This window comes from Apodemus sylvaticus, chromosome 1, assembly GCF_947179515.1.
Source record: "Apodemus sylvaticus chromosome 1, mApoSyl1.1, whole genome shotgun sequence".
In the NCBI taxonomy this organism is placed as follows: Eukaryota; Metazoa; Chordata; class Mammalia; order Rodentia; family Muridae; genus Apodemus; species Apodemus sylvaticus.
The window spans coordinates 61,458,048-61,481,945 of NC_067472.1; the positions used below are offsets into that span (position 1 = coordinate 61,458,048).

The following is a 23,898-nucleotide window of genomic DNA, read 5'->3' on the forward strand; positions in this document are numbered from 1 at the left end:
ACACTATAGACTATCCAGGCCAGGCCTGAAAATCATGGCAGTCTCCCCCTGCCTCAGCTTCCAGATGCTTGGAATATAAATCATGAGCCCACCTACTCTCAGCTAGATCAGATTGTTTTTTTCCTTTCTTATTAGTAGCCTGTTTGTTTTCTGAGGACTGATTCCATCCATTCCCAGCCAGTCTTATCTTCCTCTGTATGTTAGTTGGGGCTGTATTCCCTGCTGAGGCAAGGGTTACTGTGAGCGTGATCAGCTAGGTTAGAGTATGTTGAAGTTAGGCCCAGTTCTTCCTTCCAGTCCCATGTTCCCAGAAGTAGCACTCAGACTCAAAATGTGTTTACAGATACCTTGGCCATATAGCTAAGCATGTCTCTGACAGATAAATCTCCCATTCATTCCAGCTCACATTCTGCCATGTGGTTGGTTACCTGTGCTCAGGTTCCATGTGTCCTTCTCCTCGCATCTTCTTGGCCAATCCCCCCCCTGGCTCTATCCCAGAATCCTTTCTTTCCCAGAAGTTCCACCTCTATTTCCTGTCTAAGCCATAGACCATAGGCTTTTAAAGTGACAGATGATACGTCCATACAACACACAAGATAATCATTCTTTCAGAGTGAACTGTCCCCTCCCCCAAAATAAATCACAGATGATTATTATAGAGGTCAGTTACATTGAATTTTTTTGGTTACATGAATAGGCATATGTCTCAGAGCACTACCTAATCCCACAGAGGTTTGTTGGTTTGTTTGTTTGGTACATTTTGCCTCAGAAAATCATCTTGTTTTTTGTTTCTAAGGTTTTTGGGGTTTTTTGTTTTTTGTTTTTTGTTTTTTTTTTTAAACCATGTTTCTCTATGTAGCCCTGACTGGCCTTGAACTCAGGGATCTGCCTGGCTCAGCCTCCCAAGTATTAGAATTAAAGATGTGACCACCCCATTTTCTTTATTTTTTTGTTTACATATTTGTGAATTGACTAGTTTTTTTTCCTTGCTGCCATTGGACTTGATATACCTGTTTTTCTGCAAATATTGTCTCTCTGTGTGCCCCTGTGTACTGTGTGTACTGTGCAGCTTCACGGGAGCAGCCGACATTGTCCTCTCTACTTACCTCCCACAAAGGATCCTGTTTTCACTCACTGCAAAGCACAAAATCTGATCCGGATTTCATACAGAGAAGGAATGGAGCGAAGTGGGGCTGCCAAGGTTGATCTTAGTGGGAAGGGCTATGTAATATGTTGTGAGTTGGTTCCTTAAGTTCTTTGTGCAGATGTTAAGTAGTTCTTACTCTGGATTTTTGCTTCAGTCTTTTGTGCTAGAGTTTCATTTTGAACCCAATGACTACTTCACCAACCCTGTCCTGACGAAAACGTACAAGATGAAGTCAGAGCCAGACAAAGCCGACCCGTTTTCTTTCGAAGGTCCTGAAATTGTGGACTGTGATGGGTAAGAAACATGTCTTTCTGCAACAAAAGCAGTAATGGTTTTGAATTTTAAAATGAAGAGTCAGGTGTGGGGGCGGGGCGGGTGCCTAAGAGTTCAAGGCCAGGCTAGGCTGTAAAGTAAGATCTGTGTAAAACAAAGGAAAAGATCAAAAATGGGAATGATGTTAAAAGAAAAAAGTTTTAGGGGCCAGAGAGATGGCTGTGTAATCATAAGGATCAGAATTCAAACCCCAGCACTTGCATAACAAGCCATATGTCTGTAACCCCAGCTTTGAGAGTGCAGAGAACAGAAAGATTGCTGGGGAATGGTGGGCTTCCAGCCTAGTAAAGAAAACAGAAGCCCTGTATTCAGGAAACCCCTGCTTCAAAGGATTGGGTGAAAGTGTTAGGGGAGGACAGGATGCGGGGACACCTGATACCTTCTGCCTGGCATCTGTCCTGTGCATGTATGCAGAGGCACAGTACACACACACAAAGTTTGTACTTAGAGCTATACAGTGAGACAGGGTTTCTCTGTAATTGGAACTCCCTCTGTAGACTAGGCTGACCTCAAACACAGAGATCTACCTGTCTCCGCCTCTAGTGTGCTGGGATTAAAGGTGTGTGCCATCACCACCTAGCAATAATTTTATTTAAATATATTTTAAAGTCTGGAACTACTTAAAAGCTCTTCAGAAATTATCTACAGTAGCTTGTATTTGAGAAGCTGAAATGTTGTCATGGCCAAAACTCGAAGGTGTGTCGTTTGTTTGTGTCTTAAGGTTCTGATATACTTGGAAGCCTGTCCTCGGTTTGTGTTTGAATGGGGCCAGGCTTTGAATCCATTAGATAACTAGGAATTGAAGGGTTTGTTTGTTTGTTTGGGGTTTTTTGTTTGTTTGTTTTTTGTTTTTTTTGTGATACTGGAGATTGAACCTACGACCTTTACATAGAAGACCAAGTGCTCTACCACTGGCTTGTATCCTCAGCCCCAAGTTTTTTTTAAGATTTATTTAATGTGTATGAGTGTTGTGTCTGCATGTGTATCTGTATCTGTACCACATGCATGTGGTGCCTACAGAGGTTGAAAGAGGGCATCAGATGCTCTGAAACTGGAGTTGAGGATGGTTGTGATGTCACTGTGTGGTTGCTGGGAAGCAAGTACTGGTCTTTTGAGCCATTTCTCCAGCCCACCCTGAAGTGTTTTTTTGGATTTTTTTTTTTTTTTTTTGAGACAGGATGTAATTAGGTAACTCAGACTTGCCTAAAAAACTTGTTTGCTCTGTAGACTAGGCTGAACTTAGAAATGCACCTGCCTCTGCCTCTAGAGTGCTGTGATTAAAGGCTGTGCCACCATTGTGTCCAGCAAAGCCCTAAACTCTTAAGAGAAAAAGTATTTGTTGAATGGTGAAGTTCAATCCATGTTACAGTTCACTGACAGCTTTGGAATATGGCATGGAATTTGCTACCTGATAATTGACGGTATTAGTTTCTAGACCACTCAATAGAGATGCAGCTGGAAGTTGACTCCTGTGGTTTATCTCACTGTTTAGGAAACTGACTGTTGAAATAAAACACTCGTGTTGTTAATGCCACTAAATGATTTTGGGATTCATTCAGGTCCTAGTTGATTCAAAGGCTTGGAGTATTCAGTATTAGGTTAGAAGAGATTTCTTTTAAGGGCCAATCTGTCATGTTGGAGAGGCCTTGACTTTTCCATGGGTTTTTGAGCAGACACCATTCTGCTTCCACCAGAAGTGAGACAGTGGCCTCTGCTGTCCTGTTCACTTCAGTTGATTTCTGAGTTGGAGTACATGAGTGGTAACCCTAGTGTGCCCAGACGGAATGGAACAGGTGATGATGAGTTCTTGAGTATTCTGTGGACTTGACTGGATCTTGCACAGAAGACATTTCAGAATCTTTATGAACTAGTGTTGAAGAATGCTTTTGTCATTTCAGAGCTGTAAGGCTTTTGAGCATGACGGGATCAGGCTAGCTCTTGTAAGCTGCCATACAGATGGACTTTGGGGTTCTTTTCCCTGGTTTGCAGATGAGTGGTGTCAGATGTTCCATAGGACTCTGGCTTCCTTCCTGGACAGTAGTGGGATTTCTCTTCGGGTGAGTGTCTATATCAGCTGCCTTGTCCCTGCAGGTGTACAATAGACTGGAAGAAAGGAAAAAATGTCACAGTCAAAACCATCAAGAAAAAGCAGAAGCACAAGGGCCGGGGCACCGTACGAACCATCACCAAGCAAGTGCCCAATGAGTCCTTCTTCAACTTCTTCAGCCCCCTGAAAGGTGGGTAGGGGCAGCTGTGCATGCTGTATAAAATCGTTCTATTCCCTTGTATTTGGTTAGCTTTTAGAAATTGTGTGTGCGCCTTAGGAGAAGATGACCACTGTTTTTTGGCACATGGAGGGGATAGGCCAGCTTTCTAGGCAGGAGGCAGGCACAGATTCTCCAGGACCCTTCCTGGCTCAAGCTAGTCACAGTTACAAACCTGAGTCATCAGTCCAACTTCTTTTTCTTATAAATTCAGTTTACCCTAGTTTTATACAGTTTGACAGAGCACGGGGCTTTACTTGGAATTTCTATGTGATGGTTTTTAAAAGCTAGGAACAGAATTATAACATTGAAGCATTTTGTTCATTTTCTGAGCTATATAACAAAGGCTGGATCTTGAGCCTAGTAATAATGACTGCAGTCTACTTGGGGACTCCTGTCTTGGCAGTGCCATAGTAATTCTGTAATTGGGAAGGTGGTTGGCCAGACCCTTGCTTAGTGTTAGAGAATGGGTATGAGGCATTTTCTTGTCATTCTCCACAAAGGGACCATCAGTGGACATAAATAAATACTCATTCCTGAATATTTATTTCAGGGGACCTTAGGCAGGTCCATTCTTCGCTTAGCTTTGCTTTGTCCCAAAGCTTGCTGCTGTTGTCCACCAAGTACACCTCATGGGACATTTGGGTGATGTTATTATAATGGCTATTTTCTGTGATTTAACTTTGAACCCACAAAATAAAAAATGTTACATTAGTAAATAAGAATAAGCTTCACGCTCACATTTCCTGTGTGAAGAAATTCCTTTAGAGCACACATTGACATACATGTGGACCAGGCTGACTATGTGAGGCCCAGGTGGGGGATCCTTGCCTTTAAGAGTTGGCTTCTCGATGGGCATAGTGCACATGTACATGCCCTTAGTCCTAGCATTTGGGAGGCAGAGACAGGTAAATGTCTACATAGTGAGTTTCAGAACAACTAAAGCTACGCAGTGACACCCTCCCTGTCTTAGGAAGTTTCCTAAAACTACTCTTTTTTTTTTTTTTTTTTTTTTTTTTTTTTTGAGATCGGGTTTCTCTGGGTAGCCCTGGCTGTCCTGGGACTTGTTCTGTTGACCAGACTGTTCTGGGACTCACAGAGATCTGCCTGTCTCTGTCTGGGAGTGCTGGGATTAAAGGCAAGTGCCACCATGTTCAGCTCCCTAAAAGTGTTCCTAAAGCAACAGTGAAAGTGGAATTCATTGATAAGCAGATATGATTTTAGGGGTGATGTTTTATAGTGGCACAATTCTGAAATCAGCTTATTCGATTTCTAGCCTGCATTTTAAATGGAAATGAATATAAAACAGTAAACAACGCTTTCAGGAAGTTGAAGAGGAGAAAATAAGGAAGTGGGTACAATTTTAGCCAGGTAGCATACAACAGTATCAAGTGATGAGTTCTAGGAACAGAAAAGGAGGATGGTGCCTAGTGGCTAGGTTACAGATTTGAGGATGGAGACACTACTAGTGTAGTCCTCATTGACCCTCAGCCTACAGAATCTGCCTAGAAGGCATGTGCTGTGGTGCTTGTCACTGGGGAGTCAGGGTCCAGCCCTCAGACTCTGTTCCTTGCCTCTTTTTTGGTTTTTTCGAGACAGGGTTTCTCTGTGTAGTCCTAGCTGTCCTGGAACTCACTCTGTAGACCAGGCTGGCCTTGAACTCAGAAATCCACCTGCCTCTGCCTCCCAGAGTGCTGGGATTACAGGCGTGCGCCACCACCGCCCGGCTGTTCCTTGCCTCTTGTGGGTGGTTTTCATACACCTAATGCTGTGTTTTTGTACCAGTGAATACTGTCAGGCTGTAACAACAAATGACCTGAGCCCTGTGAAAAATGCTGGCACCACAGTTAAACAGAGAGCATTAGGTCTACTCCAACACATTGCTAGTCAAGGTCCAAATCATCTGCCAGGTAACTGTTGTTTGGTTTCATGGGGGTGTGGTAAGAAGCCCACATCTTCTGTTTGACCTGGTGAATATCAGCCCCACTTTGATGGTCTTGCATGTAGACCCTCATGAATACATCATCATCCTTGGGTGAAAGGCTGCAAACCCATCTGCAGGGTCATCAGCAGAATGCACATTCTTCTCTTTCCCTCATAACAGATAAACATCTACCATTCAGGATTGTATAGTGTGCAGGGTCAGTTTCTGTATGATACCAATAGGGCAGCTGATTTACCTACCTCCTGCTTATCCTTCAAACTCTCAGCATTTTTGAACCACTGCCTTTTGTTTGTTTGTTTGTTTGTTTGTTTGTTTTTCAAGTTAGGGTTTCTCTGTGTAGCCCTGGCTGTCCTGGAACTCACTCTGTAGATCAGGCTGGCCTCGAACTCAGAAATCTGCCTGCCTCTGCCTCCCAAGTGCCGGGATTAAAGGCATGCGCCACCACTGCCTGGCGAGATGTAAGCTTTTTAAGAAAAGAATTTTTGGTTCGGGGAGGTATCACTCTGTAACCTAGGCTGTCCTGGAACTCACTCTGTAGATCAGGCTGGCCTCAAACTCAGAAATCCACCTGCCTCTACCTCCCAAGTGCTGGGATTGAAGGTGTGCACTGCCTGGCTCCCACTGCTTTATCTAACTGAAATAATAGTAACAGATGAAGCTTGTGAAATGTTCACTAGGTGCCTCGGTGGGTTCTGAGAGAGCTGTCTGCCAGCTGAGTTCCCGTCAGTGTGGATGTTAAAACATTGGTATCATTGTAATATAAGTGTGTTTTCTTTTCTCCTTCTAGCCTCTGGAGATGGAGAATCTCTGGTAAGATGTATTGTCAAAAACCCTGATTTTTCTGTCAAGTATTTCTTGAATAAGCACTTGATCTTTCTGATCCATTCTTCCTCCTTTAGTTTCTGTAGAGTGAAGTCATTATACCTTGGGCCTTGGGAACGTTTTTTTCATGCCTGTTTTTAGTTCTCAGTAGAGACCCCCAATCTCCTACCCTGAAGCATAGGACATGCAGAGAGCTGCCACCCACCTGCTTTGTTGTTTCATGGTATTTTGTAGTGTAATTTGAACATTAGCTTTAAGGTCATTTTAAGTGGCTTTGAATATGGTGACTGTTACCCAGCAGTGCAGATCATTCAGAAGTAAGGGTGAGGGGGAGGGGAGGGTACTGAACATGTCTTTACCCCCACTGAAATGAGTTAACTATTTGTTTTCCCTCTCAGGATGAAGATTCCGAGTTCACCTTAGCCTCTGACTTTGAAATTGGACACTTTTTCCGTGAGCGCATCGTGCCACGGGCTGTCCTCTACTTCACTGGGGAGGCCATAGAGGATGATGACAATGTATGTGGGGCAGGGGCTTGGTCACCTGGGTGCTCACACCTATGGGTGCCCAGATACTCTGAACTATGACCAGGAAGGCCCAGAGCTGGTATTCATCCCGACATATGGCCCTGCAGTTCTCTTGTGCTTATGACAGTAGCCTAAGGGGAGGAGAATCCTAGAAGCTATAGTGAGAGGAGGGGCTATCCCATAAGGCTGCCAGTCCTGTCATCTGGGAAGCTAGGAAGTGACTCATTTAATCTTGCCTCTTTTTTTTTTTTTTTTTTAAGATTTATTTATCTATTATATATGAGTACACAGTAGCTGTCTTCAGACATTCCAGAAGAGGGCATCAGATCTCATTACGGATGGTTGTGAGCCACCTTGTGATTGCTGGGATTTGAGCTTAGGATCTTCGGAAGAGCAGTCAGTGCTCTAAACTGCTGAGGGGTCATCTCTACAGCTCCTTAACCTTGCCTTAAGACCCTGAGGGTCAAACTATTCTGTGGAAAACCTAAGAACTTGAGCAAACTCCAGTATGAAGAAGCCCTTCCTTGGGGAGATTGGACCATACCAGACAGTTACTAGCATTGGAATTACACTGGCATGCATCATAGTAGTGCCCTACAACTGAGGCTCCTACCCCATGCAATGTGTTCCAGGAATTGCTTAGTAGGCCATACTTTTAATGTGACCTGGCACAGGTTCTCATGGTGGCTAAGGCTTGGGTTGTCCCCAAGTTACCACAGTCTGTAGAGGTCAAGTTGTTAACCTTCATTTGAAAAACTCATGAGAGTCTGTTGGAGTTTTTAGATGGGGAGTGAGGTGATCAGGAAGGTCCAGGGGCCTGTGTAGTACATGGAGGGCTGCCTCTCCTGAATCAAAGTCTTGCTTGTTTCTTAGGCAGAGATAGTTGTGGTTTCCTGCAGTGCAGAGGCATGGGCTTTAGAACAGTCTAGTTACACAGCAATTCTAAGGCAGCATTCAAGATGGTGGCTGTAGGGCTAAACTGTGTGCACTACTGACTTGTGCTGCTATAACGATAGAACTGATATTGAAGTTAGCCAGAGAGTCATTGGAAAGTTTGTCCCCACTTCAGTGGTCTTCATACTTGACATGGGGTCTGAAAGGCCTAAGCCAGCAGTTTGAGACTACATGTGCATATATGTGTGGATTTTCTTTTTCGGGCCAAAGAGTGTATGATACTGTGAGCTTACGCTTTAAGGGTAGCAGGTGGAGGGTCTGCATCGTCCCTTCTGCCCCATTACTGAGGAGCTGGCTGCAGTAGCCTCACTTACCAGGCACTTAAAGCAAGTGTAAGAAACATATTACTGCTGGGCACCATAAGACCAGAGGGTTATTGGGGGAGGCAGCTGCCCCTGTCCTGCTGTGCACTGTGCACATGTGGCAGGTGCGCTGGGTGCAAACCCCACCAGATGATTTTTTTCTCAAGATAGGCTCCTGAGGAAAGAAGTGTACTTGAATCTTAAGATAATGTCACTGGGCTAGTTCAGATGAACCTTCCCTCTTGGATTCATGCAGTACACTCATGGAGTCATCCTGGCACTCAGGAGCTTGAGATAGAATTGTTTCAAGACTAATTTGGGCTATATAGGGAAGCCCTCATCTTAAAAACAAACAAAAGGCCTGTTTTAGAAACCTGCTTGGATGCCATGAGGGAAAGACACTGCTTTGTGGCTGGGTCCCTTCTCGCTGCCTTGTGCTAGGAGGCCAGTGGGTTTTGGCTTTTTGAAGCTGCACTTTCATATTGTCTCAAAGAAATATGAGTGGTCTTATTTTTATAAGTGCAAGTCAGCTGCCTTCTCATGTGCTGGTAGTCACTGGTACTAGAGTGACCAGCCTTTAGGAACTTGCTCATGTTTGGAACTTGAAATTGTCTGACTAAAAACATGTTAGAGAAATTGACATAGAACCCTGATTGTGGTTTGACATTATTAGTCTTGATTAAACATCAAGATTTTACGAATGTTTATAAAATAAATATATAAAAAAGAAACCTGTCCCACCCCACTATCTGAGGTGTGAAATGCCAAAATTTTTGTATGCAATTAAACAGCTGATTAACTTAGTTTAGCCTTGGTATTAGTTGGCATTTGTTGCTGTGACAACACAGAAAGCAACTTGGGGATGAAAGGGTATGTTTGATTTTACCTGGATTTTCCATCATCCAGGAAAGGTTAGGAACCTAGAGGCAGAAACTGATGCAGAGACCATAGAGGAATGCTGCTTGTTAACTTGCTCAGCTTGTCTTCTTGTAGCACTAAGATACCACCAGCCTAGGGATGACACCACATAGTGAGCTAGGCCCTACTGCTTCAGTCAGTAATCAAGAAAATGTACTATTGGCTTGCCTGTAGGCACATCTCATGGACTTATTTTTTCAGTTGAGAGTCCCTCTTTCCAAATGACTCTAGTTGCCCGTTTCAGTCTGAAGATAGAGAGGTGGCTCTTCCAGCATGTTCACCCCACAAGTTGTCACTTTTCCCCATCCTTAACTCTTGAGCAGCTTTCAGTCCTGGGAGGCCCCTCACAGGGCCTGCAACAACAGCATGTGCCTCACAGCCACCTGGGTGGAGCATCACTGCTTCTGAAGCAACACTAAGCTTCATGCTCCCTTTAGCACAGCAGGGTGCTTATTGGCTTGGTATTGGGGCTACATTATGGTTCTAGAAATTTAACTTGTTTTTCTGTTTCTCCTGCAGTTTGAAGAAGGTGAGGAAGGTGAAGAGGAGGTAAGGAAGAAGTCATATGCAGTGTTGTTACTCCCACCTTGTGTGGCTTTACCTTGTCTGCTTGAAGTTAGGAAGTCCAGGGGCCTCGCTCTGGTTTCAGTTGGCATTTTGAAACCATTTGGTGTTGGTGCCCATAGATTTTGACCCTGTAATTGCTTATAAAGGTGTATATTAGGGTTGGAGAGATAGTTTAGTGGTTAAGAGCACTGGCTGCTCTTCCAGAGGTCTTGAGTTCAATTCCCAGCAACCACATGGTGACTCAATCATCTATAAGGGAATCTGATGTCCTCTGGTGTGTCTGAAGACAGTGACAGTGTACTCATGTTAAATAAATAAATCTGTTTTTAAATGCATATTAGTAACCATTTAATAAGGAATGTCTAATTTTTTGGAAATGGTTCAGAATTATCTGTGAAAATGAAACTATACAGAGGGTAGCCTTAATGCAGGGCTCTGCTCTGATTTGCTTGTGGAAAGGAGACACCATGGGAAGCTGATCTTCTGGATCAGCCTGTTCAACTAATTCTTTTTGTCTTTTTAAAGAAATAATTGTTTAAGGTTATGCACGTCTGTCTGGGTGTGCATGCATGTGTGCTTATGTGCTTGCTCCTGTGGAGTGCAGAAGGCATCAGATAGATCTCCTGAAGCAGAAGTTTGCAATGGCTGTGAGCTGCCTGACATAGGAGCTAGGAACTAAATTCATTCTCTCTGAAAGGGCTGTTTGTGCTCTTAAGCATTGAGTGTCTGTAGCCCTGGCTTCTTTTGTAAGAAATAGCAAGTGTTGTGCAAGAGTAAGCTGTGTGCCACTTTGGACAGGTTCAGGTGATGCCCTTTGGTCACACCCTAGTCCTCACTCTTTTGTCTCTTTAATACAGGAATTGGAAGGTGATGAGGAAGGAGAAGATGACGATGATGCTGATGTTAACCCCAAGGTTAGTTATTTGAGGACGTCCTGAACCTACCAATATTGCACAGTGGGACTTTTGAAGCTGTTCCCACTTTGAGGCAATGATGCTAAGAATACACATGTCAGGAAATCCACAGTTGAGGAAAGGCAACTCATGTGCCTGGAACATTAGGTGTCAGATTCAACCAGGTGGTATTCAGCTCTCTGTAGACTCGAACATACAAGAGCTTCCAGCTCTTCCCTAGAGGGATGTTGTGACAGGAAGCACCCATGTGCATCTGCAGAGCACCTGGTCTGGATTGTGTTCGATAATAAGAGAACATTAGATTGTGATCAGAATTTTTGCTGAGAAGATTCAGAAAAAACATATGTACCTACACACATGCATAGTGATTGATTGTAGAACAGAAAGGCTGGCAAAAGAAAAAGACAGTCTGCACTACCAATTTTACCTGGAAGTTTGGGGTTTTCTCTGTGGTTTCAGGAGACTCGTCATTTAGGGGGCTGTGGCACCCGATGACAGGATGCCCTGAGCTGCTCTAGTGCAGCCATACTTCCCTGTGTTTGACAGTATGTGTGTGGGGGAGGGAGGCCGTCTGTTGAAGTGCATCCCTGCCTGGTGTCCCTGTGCTTTGCGTCTTTGACTGGCTAGTGTCCGTCTGTTGTCCTTGTTTTCCCTGTGTGGAGTGTGTGCTAAAAGCTGTCAGTGCAGTGACTTGATGTTGTGGCTGCTGTGCTCTGGGAATGCATGCACACACTGGGAAGTTCCCCTTTGGGAAAAATGGGAAAGCTGCTGCCGCCCACAGGAACGCCACTCTCCTGTAAGGGTCACTCTTGGGTCATGGAGACTGAACTACCTGGTGAGCCTCGGGGTGTTGGCTGTTCATGCTCTGAGCAGTGATGGACACATGGTCACAGTGCAGTTGGCAGGGACCAGGGCAGCTTGTCACATGCATATTCCAACTCTGCACCTCGGCCTCTGCTTGTCTCACTTAGCCTCCATTGCATCCCCTCCCTCGCCTCCCATTTCTTTTTCCTCTTGTTTTCCCTTTGTCATGTTGCAGAGCCTTCTGTCTCATCTCATGTCCCCGTTTTTGAAGAGAGCCTCTTACCTAGGTTATCACGTGATTAGTAGAAAACCCTGCAGACACTTGGCCGTTTGCATTGTGTAGGGTGAAGAAGCTTCAGAAGTAGTGTGGGCAGTGGGGGTACAGTGAAGAGCTGTTGCAGACAGTCCGAGGGGTGGTCCTTCTGTCCTTAGGTCAAGGTGTGACTGTTCTATGGTATCATGAGCACCCTCCAAAGTGGAGGGTGACTAGAATCGTCACTAAAATACTGCACAGTGTTGTCTGGGAGTTGTTTATTGTAAGAGGGAATAAGGTTCGACCTCGGGAAAGCGTGCAGCTCTGCTGTGCTGAAGCTGCTCCACCCCTACTGGAAGCCCTTGTATCATGAGAATGTGGCTGTTGCCTCCTGTATAATTTTGTGCATTTCATTTTCTTTCATGCTGACAGTTCCTTTCAATTTTTTTCCCCATTTAGGTGTAATTTTTGTGTTAATCATTCATGCGTTTCTAGGTAAGGTGGAATCTGTTCATACCTAACTTCCAAATTGCTGTCTGAAATTGATTCGTTGCATTACTTTGACTTCTGGGACATAGAAAAGCGTGATCCATTACATCATATAGGAGCTAGGGCTGCCTCTGGGCCTTGTGAGTGGCACTTGAACTGGCTCCACAGTTACTGCATTTGTAAAACCAGCAGAAGAGTGAGGCTTAACTCCTACCTTCAGGGCCTGGTGTTTTTTGGTAACTGGGCAATGGGCTGTACATTGGAGAGCATTGTCACTGGTAACAGAACAAGAGGCTCTGGGGGTCAACAGCTGAAAGGAGCCACCCTGGACTAAAAACCCTGATAGAAAAATACCTGTTGTCTACACTGCACCAGACTTAAAGACACTATGTGACTGTAGTCGCTCTGGATTTGTCTAGGTGTCTACCAGGCATTGGGCAGACGAGTGAATGAACAAAATGATCAGGTCAGGTGGCCTGGTGTCCCTGCCAGTGTGGACACGATGTGGGGCACCTTGTTTTCCCTGTTTGGTTTGGAGAGCACACTCACCTATAAGTAACTAGCAGTGAGGGAGGCCCTTGTGCTCCCTGTGGGTGTTCACAGCCTTTGCACACATCTTATGAAGGAAGAAAGGCCAGGCAGAATGGGAGGTACCACAAGGATCCTACGTGGAGGCCCCTGCCTTTTTTTATTTGTAGACATCAGTTTATAAGGAATTGTTCAGAGTGACAGGCGTCTGACAACCTTAGCCTATTGGCTCTGATGGGCTCGCTCTAGGGCCTTCTTCACTCTAGCAGTTAGGTACAGTTGACTGTCAGTGTTAAAATATCCCTCTTTATCAAGACCATAGTAGCAGAGCATGGTGGGTGTCCACCTATAGGTAGCTTTGGTGTGGGCCTTGCTCTCTAGTGCAGCTGACATAGTGGAGTATAAGCGGCCTCAGCTCCATCTTTCTCAGGCCGACTATGCTCTTGATAACCCCACCTTATGTAGTCCTGTGGTGATAAGGTTTTGGCCGACTTAGACATTTTAAGTGCTAATGTTGAGGGGCCAATTTGTCATTAAGATTTGTGATGTAGCAGATGCTATAGTTCAGTTGCAGCTTAGTTTCTGACTGTGTCACAGGCCAAAGCCAGTAAGTGTCCCATTTGCAAAATCCCCTTCAAGGGCTTGTTATTCCAGCAGGAGTGTAGGTGGACACTACTGCCTACTGCCTGCAGGGGTGGGTCTGGAGCTGTGGGTGCCTTGTGTAAACCCGCTGCTTCACTGTTCTTCCTTTCCAACGGCCTCTTCTGCCACCTTAGTAAAGATGATGCTCCTTGGCAGTTCCATTACCCAAACTGCTGTGAGCTGTGTTTTGGATTTTTACATCCTCAAGTTTTAGTTCTATTGAAGACAAAAATTTTACATTCCTGTGATCAAAATACCACTTCATTTAAGTAATGCATATGTTCTGAGGCAGTGGTAGAGAGGCACCTACTCCTTTCCCATCGGTTTTCCACCTGCAATGCCTTTATTTTTCTGTGCTGGGGGAGACCCCAGTTGCACCCCAGCCCCTAGAGCTCCCACTCCTTCCCTTGTGTGCATTGCTTGCCTTCCTCTCTCCTATCCCTGCTGTGCTCGCTTGGGACACCCTGCCTCTGGTGCTCTCTAGGTCAGTGGGCTAGTGACCTTGGCCACTGTGATGACTACCTCTAGATCTAGCCTTGGCTGTCTTCTGACAGCTTTTGCTTGATTGGCATCTGCACTGTGCTTCTCTAGAGAAAAAACTGATAGGATGAATCCATTATAAATGGGCTTTACTAGAGTGGCTTATAGTCTGTGATTCAACTATTCTAGAAATGGCTGTCTCACAACAGAAAGTTCAAACATCTGATCCTTATTTGGTCCACAAAGTTGATCTCAGCTGTTGTGTGTATATGCCGACATCCCAAAGAAATAGGTTCTCATTCCAGTGAAGGAATGGACTTGCCAGACAGTAAGGGCAAGCAGGCAAAGAGCAGAAACTTCTTTCTTCCATGTCCTTTACATAAACTACTACTAGGAGGTGTGGCCTAGATTTAAGGTAGGTCTTTCCACCTCAGATAATCCAATCAAAAAAGCCCCCCACAGGAGTGCCCAGCAGCTTGGGTTTGAGTTAATTCCATATACAGTGAAGTTGACTTCTGAGGATAGCACAGCATCTCTGGGCTTGGGTTCCTTGTTGACTTACAAGGCCCCTGAAACACAGGTAGGCATGGGATCCCTAACCCAGAGGGCTCAGTGTATCCCTGTGTTCTCAGGCTGGAGAGGTGGCTCAGTGGTGAGGAGCACTACTTGTGCTTGCAGAGGTCCTAGGTTCACTTCCCAACATTCCACACAATAGCTTACAACCACTGCAATTCCAGTTATAGGGAATCTGATACCTATCCTCATACAAACATAATACACATAGAAATTTTTTTAATTGGAGGAAGAGGTCTAACCAGGCCAAGGTTCTCTCTTGTGTGCCTAGACACTGTATTTTTGCCCCTGAAGTGTAATGCCTCAAGGGTGGACGCTGGTCTCATACCATAGACACTTCTGGTATTAACATACATGGTCACACAATACAGGTTTTTCTTAGACATTGCCCCCCCCCCAACCCTATAGCCTTAGTCTTTCTTATTTTTAGGGAGGGGGGTGGTTTTTAGAGACAGGGTTTCTTTATAAACAGCCCCTGGCTTTCCTGGAACTTGCTTTGTAGAGAGGCTGAACTCAAACTCAGAGATCTAACTGCCTCTACCTCCTGAGTGCTGGGATTAAAGGTATGTGCCAGCACACTACACAGAATAGCTTTCCAATAAATATATTTATTGGGGCTGGAGAGACAGGCTTAGCTTAGCACAGGCTGCTCTTTCAGAATTTGAGTCTCGGCATCTATGTGGCAGCTTACATACTCTCTGTCACTGGATCCAAGCGGTCTGACCTATGATGACACTAGGAACACACATGGTGTGCAGACATACAAGCAGGAAAACACATTTTAGCACTCGAGATACAGGAACAGGCAGATCCATGAGTTAAGGCCACCCTCTGTTACCTGAGTTACAAAGTTCCAAAACAGCCAAGACTACAATAAGTGAGGACACCCCCCACCCCTTCCAGCTCCAACCCTAACCCCCAAGCAAAAAACATAACTTTTATTTTCCAGCACTCAGACTATTGCAAAGCACATCTTTGTGAGTTCAAGGTCAGCTAGGGCTTCATACTTAGTCCTTCTAAAAATAATAGATTTTTGATGTGGTGCTGAGGATCAAGCCCAGGGCCTTGGGCACACCTGGCATGGGCTACACTGCTGGGCTGTATCACTAGCCTTTGTTGCTGGAGACTTGAGTCTCACTATGTGGGTCAGACTGGCCTTGAACATGCATTTCTCTGCCTCAGCCTGGAATTACAGGCTATACCACCATGATTTTTAGTTGTAGTTCCCAGGGATTCTGGGAAGCAGATGAGTTGAATACATGTCTTAGCTCTGAGGCAGCAGTAAGGTCCTTGTCTGTCCTCAGGCTTTTATTGTCCTTCATATATAAAGCTCCCAGATCTTGAATGTGTTTTAAAGACAACAGGTTACATGGCTCTTTATAGGAGCTGGCCTCTGACCATTCGCTCCCGCACTGTGAACCTCTGGAGTTGACTCTATTCTCATAGTAGAGAGCACAGCCTGCTCAGAAGGACTGCCTTCCCTGTGTGAATACTCGGGACAGGCCTGCCCTAGAGAGAGGTAGTTGCTGGCACAAGCAGGTGTGATCTGTACCAGCAGCAAAGACTCTCGTGTGGCTAGTTCCTTGTGGCTCTAGCAAGTCTCTGCCTGGCACATTCTGAGTTAACCTTTATAGTAGAACAGGAAAGCAAACACCTGGGGGTGGGGGAGAGGTTCTTTGGGGAGCTGACCTGTTTCTGTGTCTGCTCTTAACGTCCGTTTGTGGGAACCATTTTTTTTTTGGTAAGAAGGAGCGAACCCATTGAATCTTGATTCTTAAGAGATGGGGAGGCTTGATGAGTGATACTTGTTTCATTCTCTTCAAATCCTGTCTTCTCCTTGCAGAAAGAAGCCATCCAGCCAGCGGAGTGCAAGCAGCAGTGAGAAGCAGCGACCCTGTGGGGCCTCCTCTCCTCGTGGACGGCTGTCAGGACCACAGGCCGCAGGCAGGGGCCTCAGTCCCTGCCAAAGCAGAATTTTGTTGACAGTGCTGTGACATCTAACCATTTCCAAGTGCATGATTCCTCTCCCCCTTCCCTTCTTACTTTGCTAAACTTGTACAGTGGAGACTGCTGCAGTTCAGAATAGGAGATTTAGTTGTAGTACCTGCAGCTTTGGTGCCTGAAGATCACTTGGGGTGGGCCGAGGTTGTGCCTGGGGTTGACAGCCTGGTGATTGTGCACTCAGCCCTCCCCTACTGACAAGGCGCCATGATTTCCAGCCACTGAACTGCGTGGGAAGCTGCTCCAGCTGCCGTGCCGTGCCCTCGTCATCGCCCAAGCTCTGTAGAGAAAGCTGTGCTCGCCTTAGAGCAGTTTTTTTTCTTCCGTTTTGGTTTTAGGGGTGGGTGGGTTGTGGCACACACCTCTGAGGCCAGAGCCGTCGGGTCCGCCCTCGTACTTATTTATTCACTTGTGCTTGGGGAGCTTTGAACTTCACCGTCCTCTGCCCACTTACCACACACGTGGCTGACTTACCAGGAGGATGTGACACCAAGTGGAGTGAGGCCCATGCGGGAAGCCCTGCTGCTTCCTGCCACCAGCTGTGCTGTGCCATGCAGACCACATGTTATTGCCGCTGGAAGTTGGCAGGCTGTCGCCAGGGGCAGAAGTCCTCCCTCACTAGAGATCTCTGGCCTGTAGAGTACAGCTGCAGCTTGTACTGTGCACACCAGGGCCGCCACCCCTGGGTTTGGTGACCAGTTGGTGGTTGGTGGGGGTGGGGGGGTGTTTCCGAGTGTGTGGTTGTGTCTCTGGTAGCCAGGACTGTCATGTCCACAGTGACCAGCCATGTAGAGCGTGCTCAGCCTTACCTGATAACACATTTGTAACTGAATACGGTGTTTTCAATTTGTACAGAATAGTTAGAATATTCTATTAAAGTTGTGAAACACAAACTGAGATTGTTTTTTTTGTTGTTGTTGTTGTTGTTTTGGTTTTTTGACAGCCCACTTGCCCCTTCTGACTGCCCACAGTTGGCCACACCCTGCTGGACTGAGCTCTTTAGTGGCTGGACCAAAGTTTCCAGTGGGCTTTGAAAGCCCATTCTTAGAAGCAAGCTGTTTGCCTGTGGAAGCAGCCTGGGGCTCTGGATGTAGTTTACTACTGTAAGAATGACCATGGGGTACTTGAGAGATGGCTCAGCAGTTTACAGCACTGACTTCTCTTCAAGAGGAACAGTTTAGTTTACAAACCTATGTGATGACTAACAACGTTTTAGGTTAACTTCTAGGGGATCCAATACCCTCTTGTGGCCTCAGTGGGTACTGTGTGTGTGTGGTACACAAATCTACCTGCTGGCACACACCCATACAATAATAAATCAGGAAAACCTCTGGATCTGGGATTACACCTTGTAGATTAGGATATAGGAGAGAGATATTTTTAAAAAAAATGATCATAAGGGATTTCGATGCTTTTAAATTTGGTTGAGGGAGGGATGGCTCCTAGATGATGATACACTCCTGCTCTAGCCTCCCAAATGCTGTGAGTCAGGTTGGTGGCCATTTCTGACTGAGCTTAGTGGGGGAAGACTTCATCCCTGGAATGCCAGCTTTGCAGGCTCAAAGTTAACTACAAAAGTGGCTACCTTCCCCTACAACCCCAGTGCCTCTGGCCTGCCTGCATGGCTGCTCTGTTCCTTGCCTAATAAGAGTTACATAGGACAAGGCTGTGGGAGAAGTCAGGCTTGGAGGTAGGCATACATTAGGTGTATAGACAATAGTGTACCCTTCCTTCATTCCGTATCCTTCCCTAGGGAATCCTGCCTCATCTGTAATGATAGCCCTGCCTGCTGCTCCCATTCCCAGCCCTGTGTACTGGGAATCACTGAGCAATGGCCACTTGTAGAGTCCATCTGAGCCAATTAGATTCATTTATAAATGTGCATGTCACACATCATTAGACGATCAGGTAACTGCACAAAATGATGTGCGCATTAGCCTGACAACCCAGCCAGCATCACAGGTACATAAAAGGGTGGATTTCTGAGCTGGCCTTACCTCTGGCTCCTGGTTTACCACTTCTGGGCAGTAGGTCTCAAGGAGAAGCAGCAAGGTCCACCAGCAGTGTGCTTGGTGTTTCACACCAGGGTGTCTGCACTCAAGTGATGAGCCATGGCAGTGCCACCCTTGGTGTGACAGGACACAGCTGGGGGATCACCCAGGATAGAGGAAGGTTTCTTTTCCTTTCTGGATGTGAAGGGTACAGGGACCCACCTGCTTGGGACTGAGACATGTAGCTGTGGTCAGAGGTTCCATGCTGTTGCTTACCCTCTGGGGTCACAATATGGGGAAGGTGAGCCCTCATTAGCGTGGAGTGCAAATCTCTGACTGGCCACTGTTAGGTGTTCAGAGACCCCTGTGGTATATATTTAATCTCAATTGGAGGTTTCTACCCTGCCTTTGCTTATGAAGTTCCCAGATAAAAGACCCATGACTTTTATAATTATAACAAACCTTTAAAGCCCTAGACCTGGGCAGATATCTATCTTCTATGCTATATTATCTACCTCCCTGCCAATAACTCCAAGATATGACATGTTCTGAATGGACCCTTATTCCAACTGGCCAGCCCATGTGGCCAGTTTTATGATTCACCTACCTCATTATGTCTTTACCTTCTCTCTCCCCTTGTGGTCCTCAGACTCCCAGCCTCAGGTTTGTAACCCAATCTACCTCTTCTGCTCAGCTATTAGGCTGTCAGCATCTTTATTCAACCAATAGTTTTAAATTAAGGAGCAAAGTCACACAGCATTACTTTGTGTACCTGCAGGTTCTCTCAAGGTCTTGGGGGTTGGCATTTAGCATTACAATGCATAGCAAAAGAACAGACCCCAGGGAAATTTATCATCACTAACCCCAGCAACAGACCTGGGGTAGCTAAGCCTCCATACCCCAGGCACTGGACTGTCAACTGGAGTGTTCCAAATGAGGCATCTAAACAGCCAAAGCTGTGTCTTCTAGCTTCCTCTGTACAGCATCAACTCCCCCTTGGCTTCTGGGGTCAGGGGCAGAGCCAGAACCCTGACAGTTCTGCTAGCTGGGAAGGCAGTGGCTGCAACTATGTGATAGACCCTAGGCCATGGAAGGGTAAGGTGGCATTTAGCCACAGATAGCCCAAAGAGTCTCAGGCTAAGGGATGCTATCTTGCCTAGCTGGTCTTTCTCGCCTACTGAAATGTCTAGCCCCAGCTCCTCCCTGGGTGGAGCTAGACAGTGTTATCTTGCCGTGGTCTACATGTGCCTCTGGTGGTGAGGGTTGGGTGTTAATGCTATGCAGGAGCTCTGGCTTCCCTACTTGGGTCTACCTGCTGCTTCTGTCCCCAGATGTTTGGCTATTGAGAACTGGCTCAGGGCTAAGCTCTCAGTGAGTGCCACCACCAGCTCCAGCCTACTGGAGATCTTGGCCTGCAGAGAGTGCCTGTGAGTGTGGCCAGGCCATCAAAACAGTCTCCAACGTTGCCCCAGGCTTGCTCAAAGCCAGTGGTGACTTTCCAGGCCTTCCTCTGCAGGCAGAACCCACACATTCTTTCACCCCAGACTGGCTCTGACCCCACCACAAGCCGGCGCTGGCCTGGCAGGTGTTCTAGAGCCCTACGACTCACCTGGCCTGCTTTCCAGAGTATGTGGAATGATCTTCAAACATGGACTTTGAAGTCCAAACAAGAGGTTGCTGCCCAGGGCTCACAGGCCACTAACCTAGAGACAGTTTTTGGTCTCCAATGGCTTAAGGATGAGCTGGAGGCCCCCTGCCAAGTCCTAGTTACGTTTATGCTCCTGGCCTGGCCATGCTGCCTCATCTCCCACAGGTGGAGACGGGATGTTGTCCATGACAACCTAATATGTGGTGCCCAGGGCAGATCCCACTCTCCCTATGGGGGGCCTCAACAACTCCAGTGTCGGCTAACTCACTTCCCAGGGCTCTACTGTCTAAGCCCTGTCCCTTACCACACCAGCCTTCCCAGTCCACTGCTGGAGGACAGACAGCTTCAGCCCAGCAAAGTGCCACCAGGAAGCCTGAACACACCTTTGGATCTGAACCTGCTCAAGTTCTAACTGGACTGGCACCCCCAGAGCCCGTGTTCATCTGGGGAGCAAAGAGCAGGCAGTTCCTGTGGCTATTTCATGCAGAGACTCAAACAAGCCCCACCCTAGCCGGGCGGTGGTGACACACGCCTTTAATCCCAGCACTCTGGGAGGCAAAGGCAGGTGGATTTCTGAGTTTGAGGTCAGCCTGGTCTACAGAGTGAGCTCCGGGACAGCCAGGGCTATACATAGAAACCATGCCTCGGAAAAAACAAATCCAAAAAACCAAAAAAACAAGAACAACAACAAAACCAAAAAGCAAGCCCCACCCTCCTGGTCATCCATTCCCAGTTCTGCTGTGATGCCAGGTAGGGGTCTGGTCCCTGGGGGCGGGGTGGGAGGGGAGTCACTCACCTCTAAGGGTAGAGCTAGGGGCAGTGAGGGGCTTGAACTCTCACTGGTCAGGCCCATCCTGTGTAGGATGGTATACAGGACAGGTGCTCTCACGCTGGCCCTCAGGTATGCAGAAATGGCAAAAAAAGAGACTTTGCAGATATAATCAGGTAAGGGCATGACCCTGGGTCAGGACATGGGTCCTCAGTCTGCCTTGGCTGAAACCTAGTGGCCTTCTATGCTGACAGCCCTTCCAGCTGCTTCCCCAGTGCACCTCAGGACCGAGGCACCCATGAGCTGGATGCCAGAGCCATCGGACACCTCCATATCCCGCATCACTGTTTCCACGTAGGTTGTGTGTGCGGCCAGAAAAGCCTGCCTCAGGCTTGGCCTTGACCCTGACAGAGCTTCTATCAGAGTTCCCCACCAATATCTGAGGAACACAGTATGAGTGAGCCTTTGCCCATGTTCCAGAGTGCAAATGGTTGTCGACTTATGTCTACAGTAACTCTCCAAGTCCTGGAAAGAGTGGCCCTGAGAAACACTGCTAGCTATTGCACCTGTGTGCCTCTTGGGTGGTCACCCAGACCACCCTTAGACCTGCTGGTCATGTGACTCCTCACCGCGGAGCTTAAAACACAGCCCCACCAATACGGCAGGGCTTGGAGGGTCTTTTCCTCTACTTTCAGCTCTATGGGCCCTGTGTCCTTAGGTTGTAGCCCTGTCACTGCTGTTCGCCCAGTCTTCATCTGGACTCTTTCTCCATGTGCCTTAGAGGACAACAGAGATGTCCCGGTATTTCCAGCCACCTGAGAAACACATCTGGGAACACCCCATAAATATCATGTGACATGGGAACAGAAATGCCCACAGAGACCCCAGTTTGATGAGAACTCTCGAAGAGTTATTCAACTCATTTTTTTCTTTTGAAGATTATTTATTTATTTATTTATTTATTTATTTATTTATTTATTTGGTTTTTTTTTCTAGACAGGGTTTCTCTGTGTAGCCCTGGCTGTCCTGGAACTCACTCTGTAGACCAGGCTGACCTCGAACTCAGAAATCTGCCTGCCTCTGCCTCTCAAGTGCTGGGATTAAACGCGTGCGCCACCACTGCCCAGCTCTCTCGAAGAGTTAATTTGTGACGGTGTGTACTGTGATAGGCCGCCCTCGGACCCCTCTTAGTTCTCCTGCTTTCACGGTGAGTTCTGTTTGCTCGTTCAGCTCTTTAACCGGAAGTCCTGAGAGGTCAGGCGTCACGAGGCTCTGCCTCCTTCTTCTGTAAGGAAGGTGGGTCTGAGCAGCTCCTCAAGCCTGGTCAGCAAGACCTTATCTTCCCGGCCCTTCGGGCTCCATGTGCACCATCCCCGTGTAAGCGAATCTGTGTCCCACCCTGCCAGTGTGACTCCGGGCACCAAAGGGCTGCATTTGCTCCTGCAGACCCTTAGACCTGGCCAGTGCTTTTGGCTAAGGAGTGACTCATATGAGCTTTTGACTACCTGTCTTCAGAATCATCTGAATGCCTTGGCTGATTCTGGCAGACATTTCTACGTGTACACTGCAGGGCTGATGATCTCTGAACAGGGCCTTGAGAACTTAAACAGAGCAAGGTTACTGTAGGCAACAGTACCAACAAGGTTACGTGTTGGTAGCAGCTGTGAGTCAGTACCTGTCGCTTCAGATTCCAGAAAAATGGGAACCAGGGACAGCTCTGGGAGGCTGAAGCCAGGATGACAGCAAAAACCTGAAACCAGGTGGGGCAGGTAGATGAACCTCTGCCCCCGAGCTCTGGCTTTGCTTAGACTGTGGCTTGGGAGGAAGAAGGCTCCAAGGCTGACCTAACTCATAAGTCCTAGAGCAGGAGCTCTGCAGGCCTAAGACAGGTGGTATCAGGTGCTGAGCCAGGCTCCTGCTGTGCACCCAGGCACACACACTTGAGAGGGAAGCCTCAGGACTCTAGCAATCCCAGTGGAGGCAAGGTGAAAATCTTGAAAGCAGGAGAGCCATCCCCAGGCTTCTGAGGGTTCATAGCACAGAGGAAGAGGGTGGTATTCAGTACCTGACACCCCCCAACATGCCCAGGACACACAGCTTCTTCACAGGCTGGGCTGCTTCATTGGGCTGGCCCTGCAAGTGTCTATCAGACTGGCTGGTCACCATGAGGAGGGAGGTGACCTCAGTTGGGGAGTTTCAAAGAGACGCCTTGTTCCTCCCAGCTGAGCCGGAGCCACACACAGATCAGCTCCAGTACCAAGGGGCCAGACAGCTGGACAGGACAGCAAGTGTCCAGGCCACAAGTTTGAGAACTCATGACCTACCTGGGTGGCTCATACTGTCTCAATCCAGATACTGCTCCGATACATATTAGTAATCTTGGCCAGGACTGATGTGAGAGACTTAGCACCCCTCCCTGGCCTTCTGATAGGTCCTAACCTAGCACCCTCCCCACATCAAGTCAAGGGTACCGGGTACAATAGAGCTAGGCTTTTTTTTTTTTTTTTTTAGTTACTATTTGTTTGGGGGGGGGGTGTGCGCGCGCGCGAGCATGTGTGCATGTGCGCATGTGTGTACAGATGGAACTCAGATGACCTGTGGGAATCAGTTTTCTCCTTGTAGCATGTGGGTCCTAGGGATTCACAGGTTGTTGTCGGGTTTGATGACAAGTAATCAACTTGTTTAGCCATCTCACCAGCACCCTCCTCCCTTTTAAAAAGATTTGTTTTTGATAAACATGGTGGCACACACCTTAAATCTCAGCATCCAGAGTCAGAGGCAGGCAGATCTTTGAGTTCAAGGCCAGCCTGGTCTTATAGTGATTTCTAGCATAGCCATAGCTACACAATGGGATCCTGTTTCAAAATTAAACAAATGTTGGGGGGGGGTGGAAAAATGGCTCAGGGATTAAGAGCACTAACTGCTGTTCCAGAGATCCTGAGTTCAATTCCCAGCAACCACATAGTGGCTCACAACCATCTGTTATGGGATCTGATGGCCTCTTTTGGTGTGCCTGAAGATAGCTAC

General features: G+C 47.0%; 1 protein-coding gene across 4 annotated transcripts in view; it reads left to right on the forward strand.

Moving 5' to 3' along the window:
• Nap1l4 (nucleosome assembly protein 1 like 4) overlaps positions 1–17,360 on the forward strand; it is a 36,082-nt gene extending 18,722 nt beyond the window's left edge. For 3 of the 4 annotated variants that reach the window (XM_052194730.1, XM_052194703.1, XM_052194719.1), the window contains 7 exons: positions 1,302–1,441; positions 3,572–3,717; positions 6,477–6,499; positions 6,910–7,029; positions 9,732–9,761; positions 10,637–10,693; positions 16,306–17,360. In XM_052194730.1, the coding sequence (XP_052050690.1) occupies positions 1,302–1,441; positions 3,572–3,717; positions 6,477–6,499; positions 6,910–7,029; positions 9,732–9,761; positions 10,637–10,693; positions 16,306–16,344 (555 nt within the window). In that variant the 3' untranslated portion in view covers positions 16,345–17,360. Of the gene's footprint in view, positions 1–1,301; positions 1,442–3,571; positions 3,718–6,476; positions 6,500–6,909; positions 7,030–9,731; positions 9,762–10,636; positions 10,694–12,209; positions 12,246–16,305 lie in introns of all 4 variants that reach the window. The other variant, XM_052194712.1, reaches the window with a different exon arrangement.
• The last annotated feature ends 6,538 nt before the right edge of the window (positions 17,361–23,898 follow it).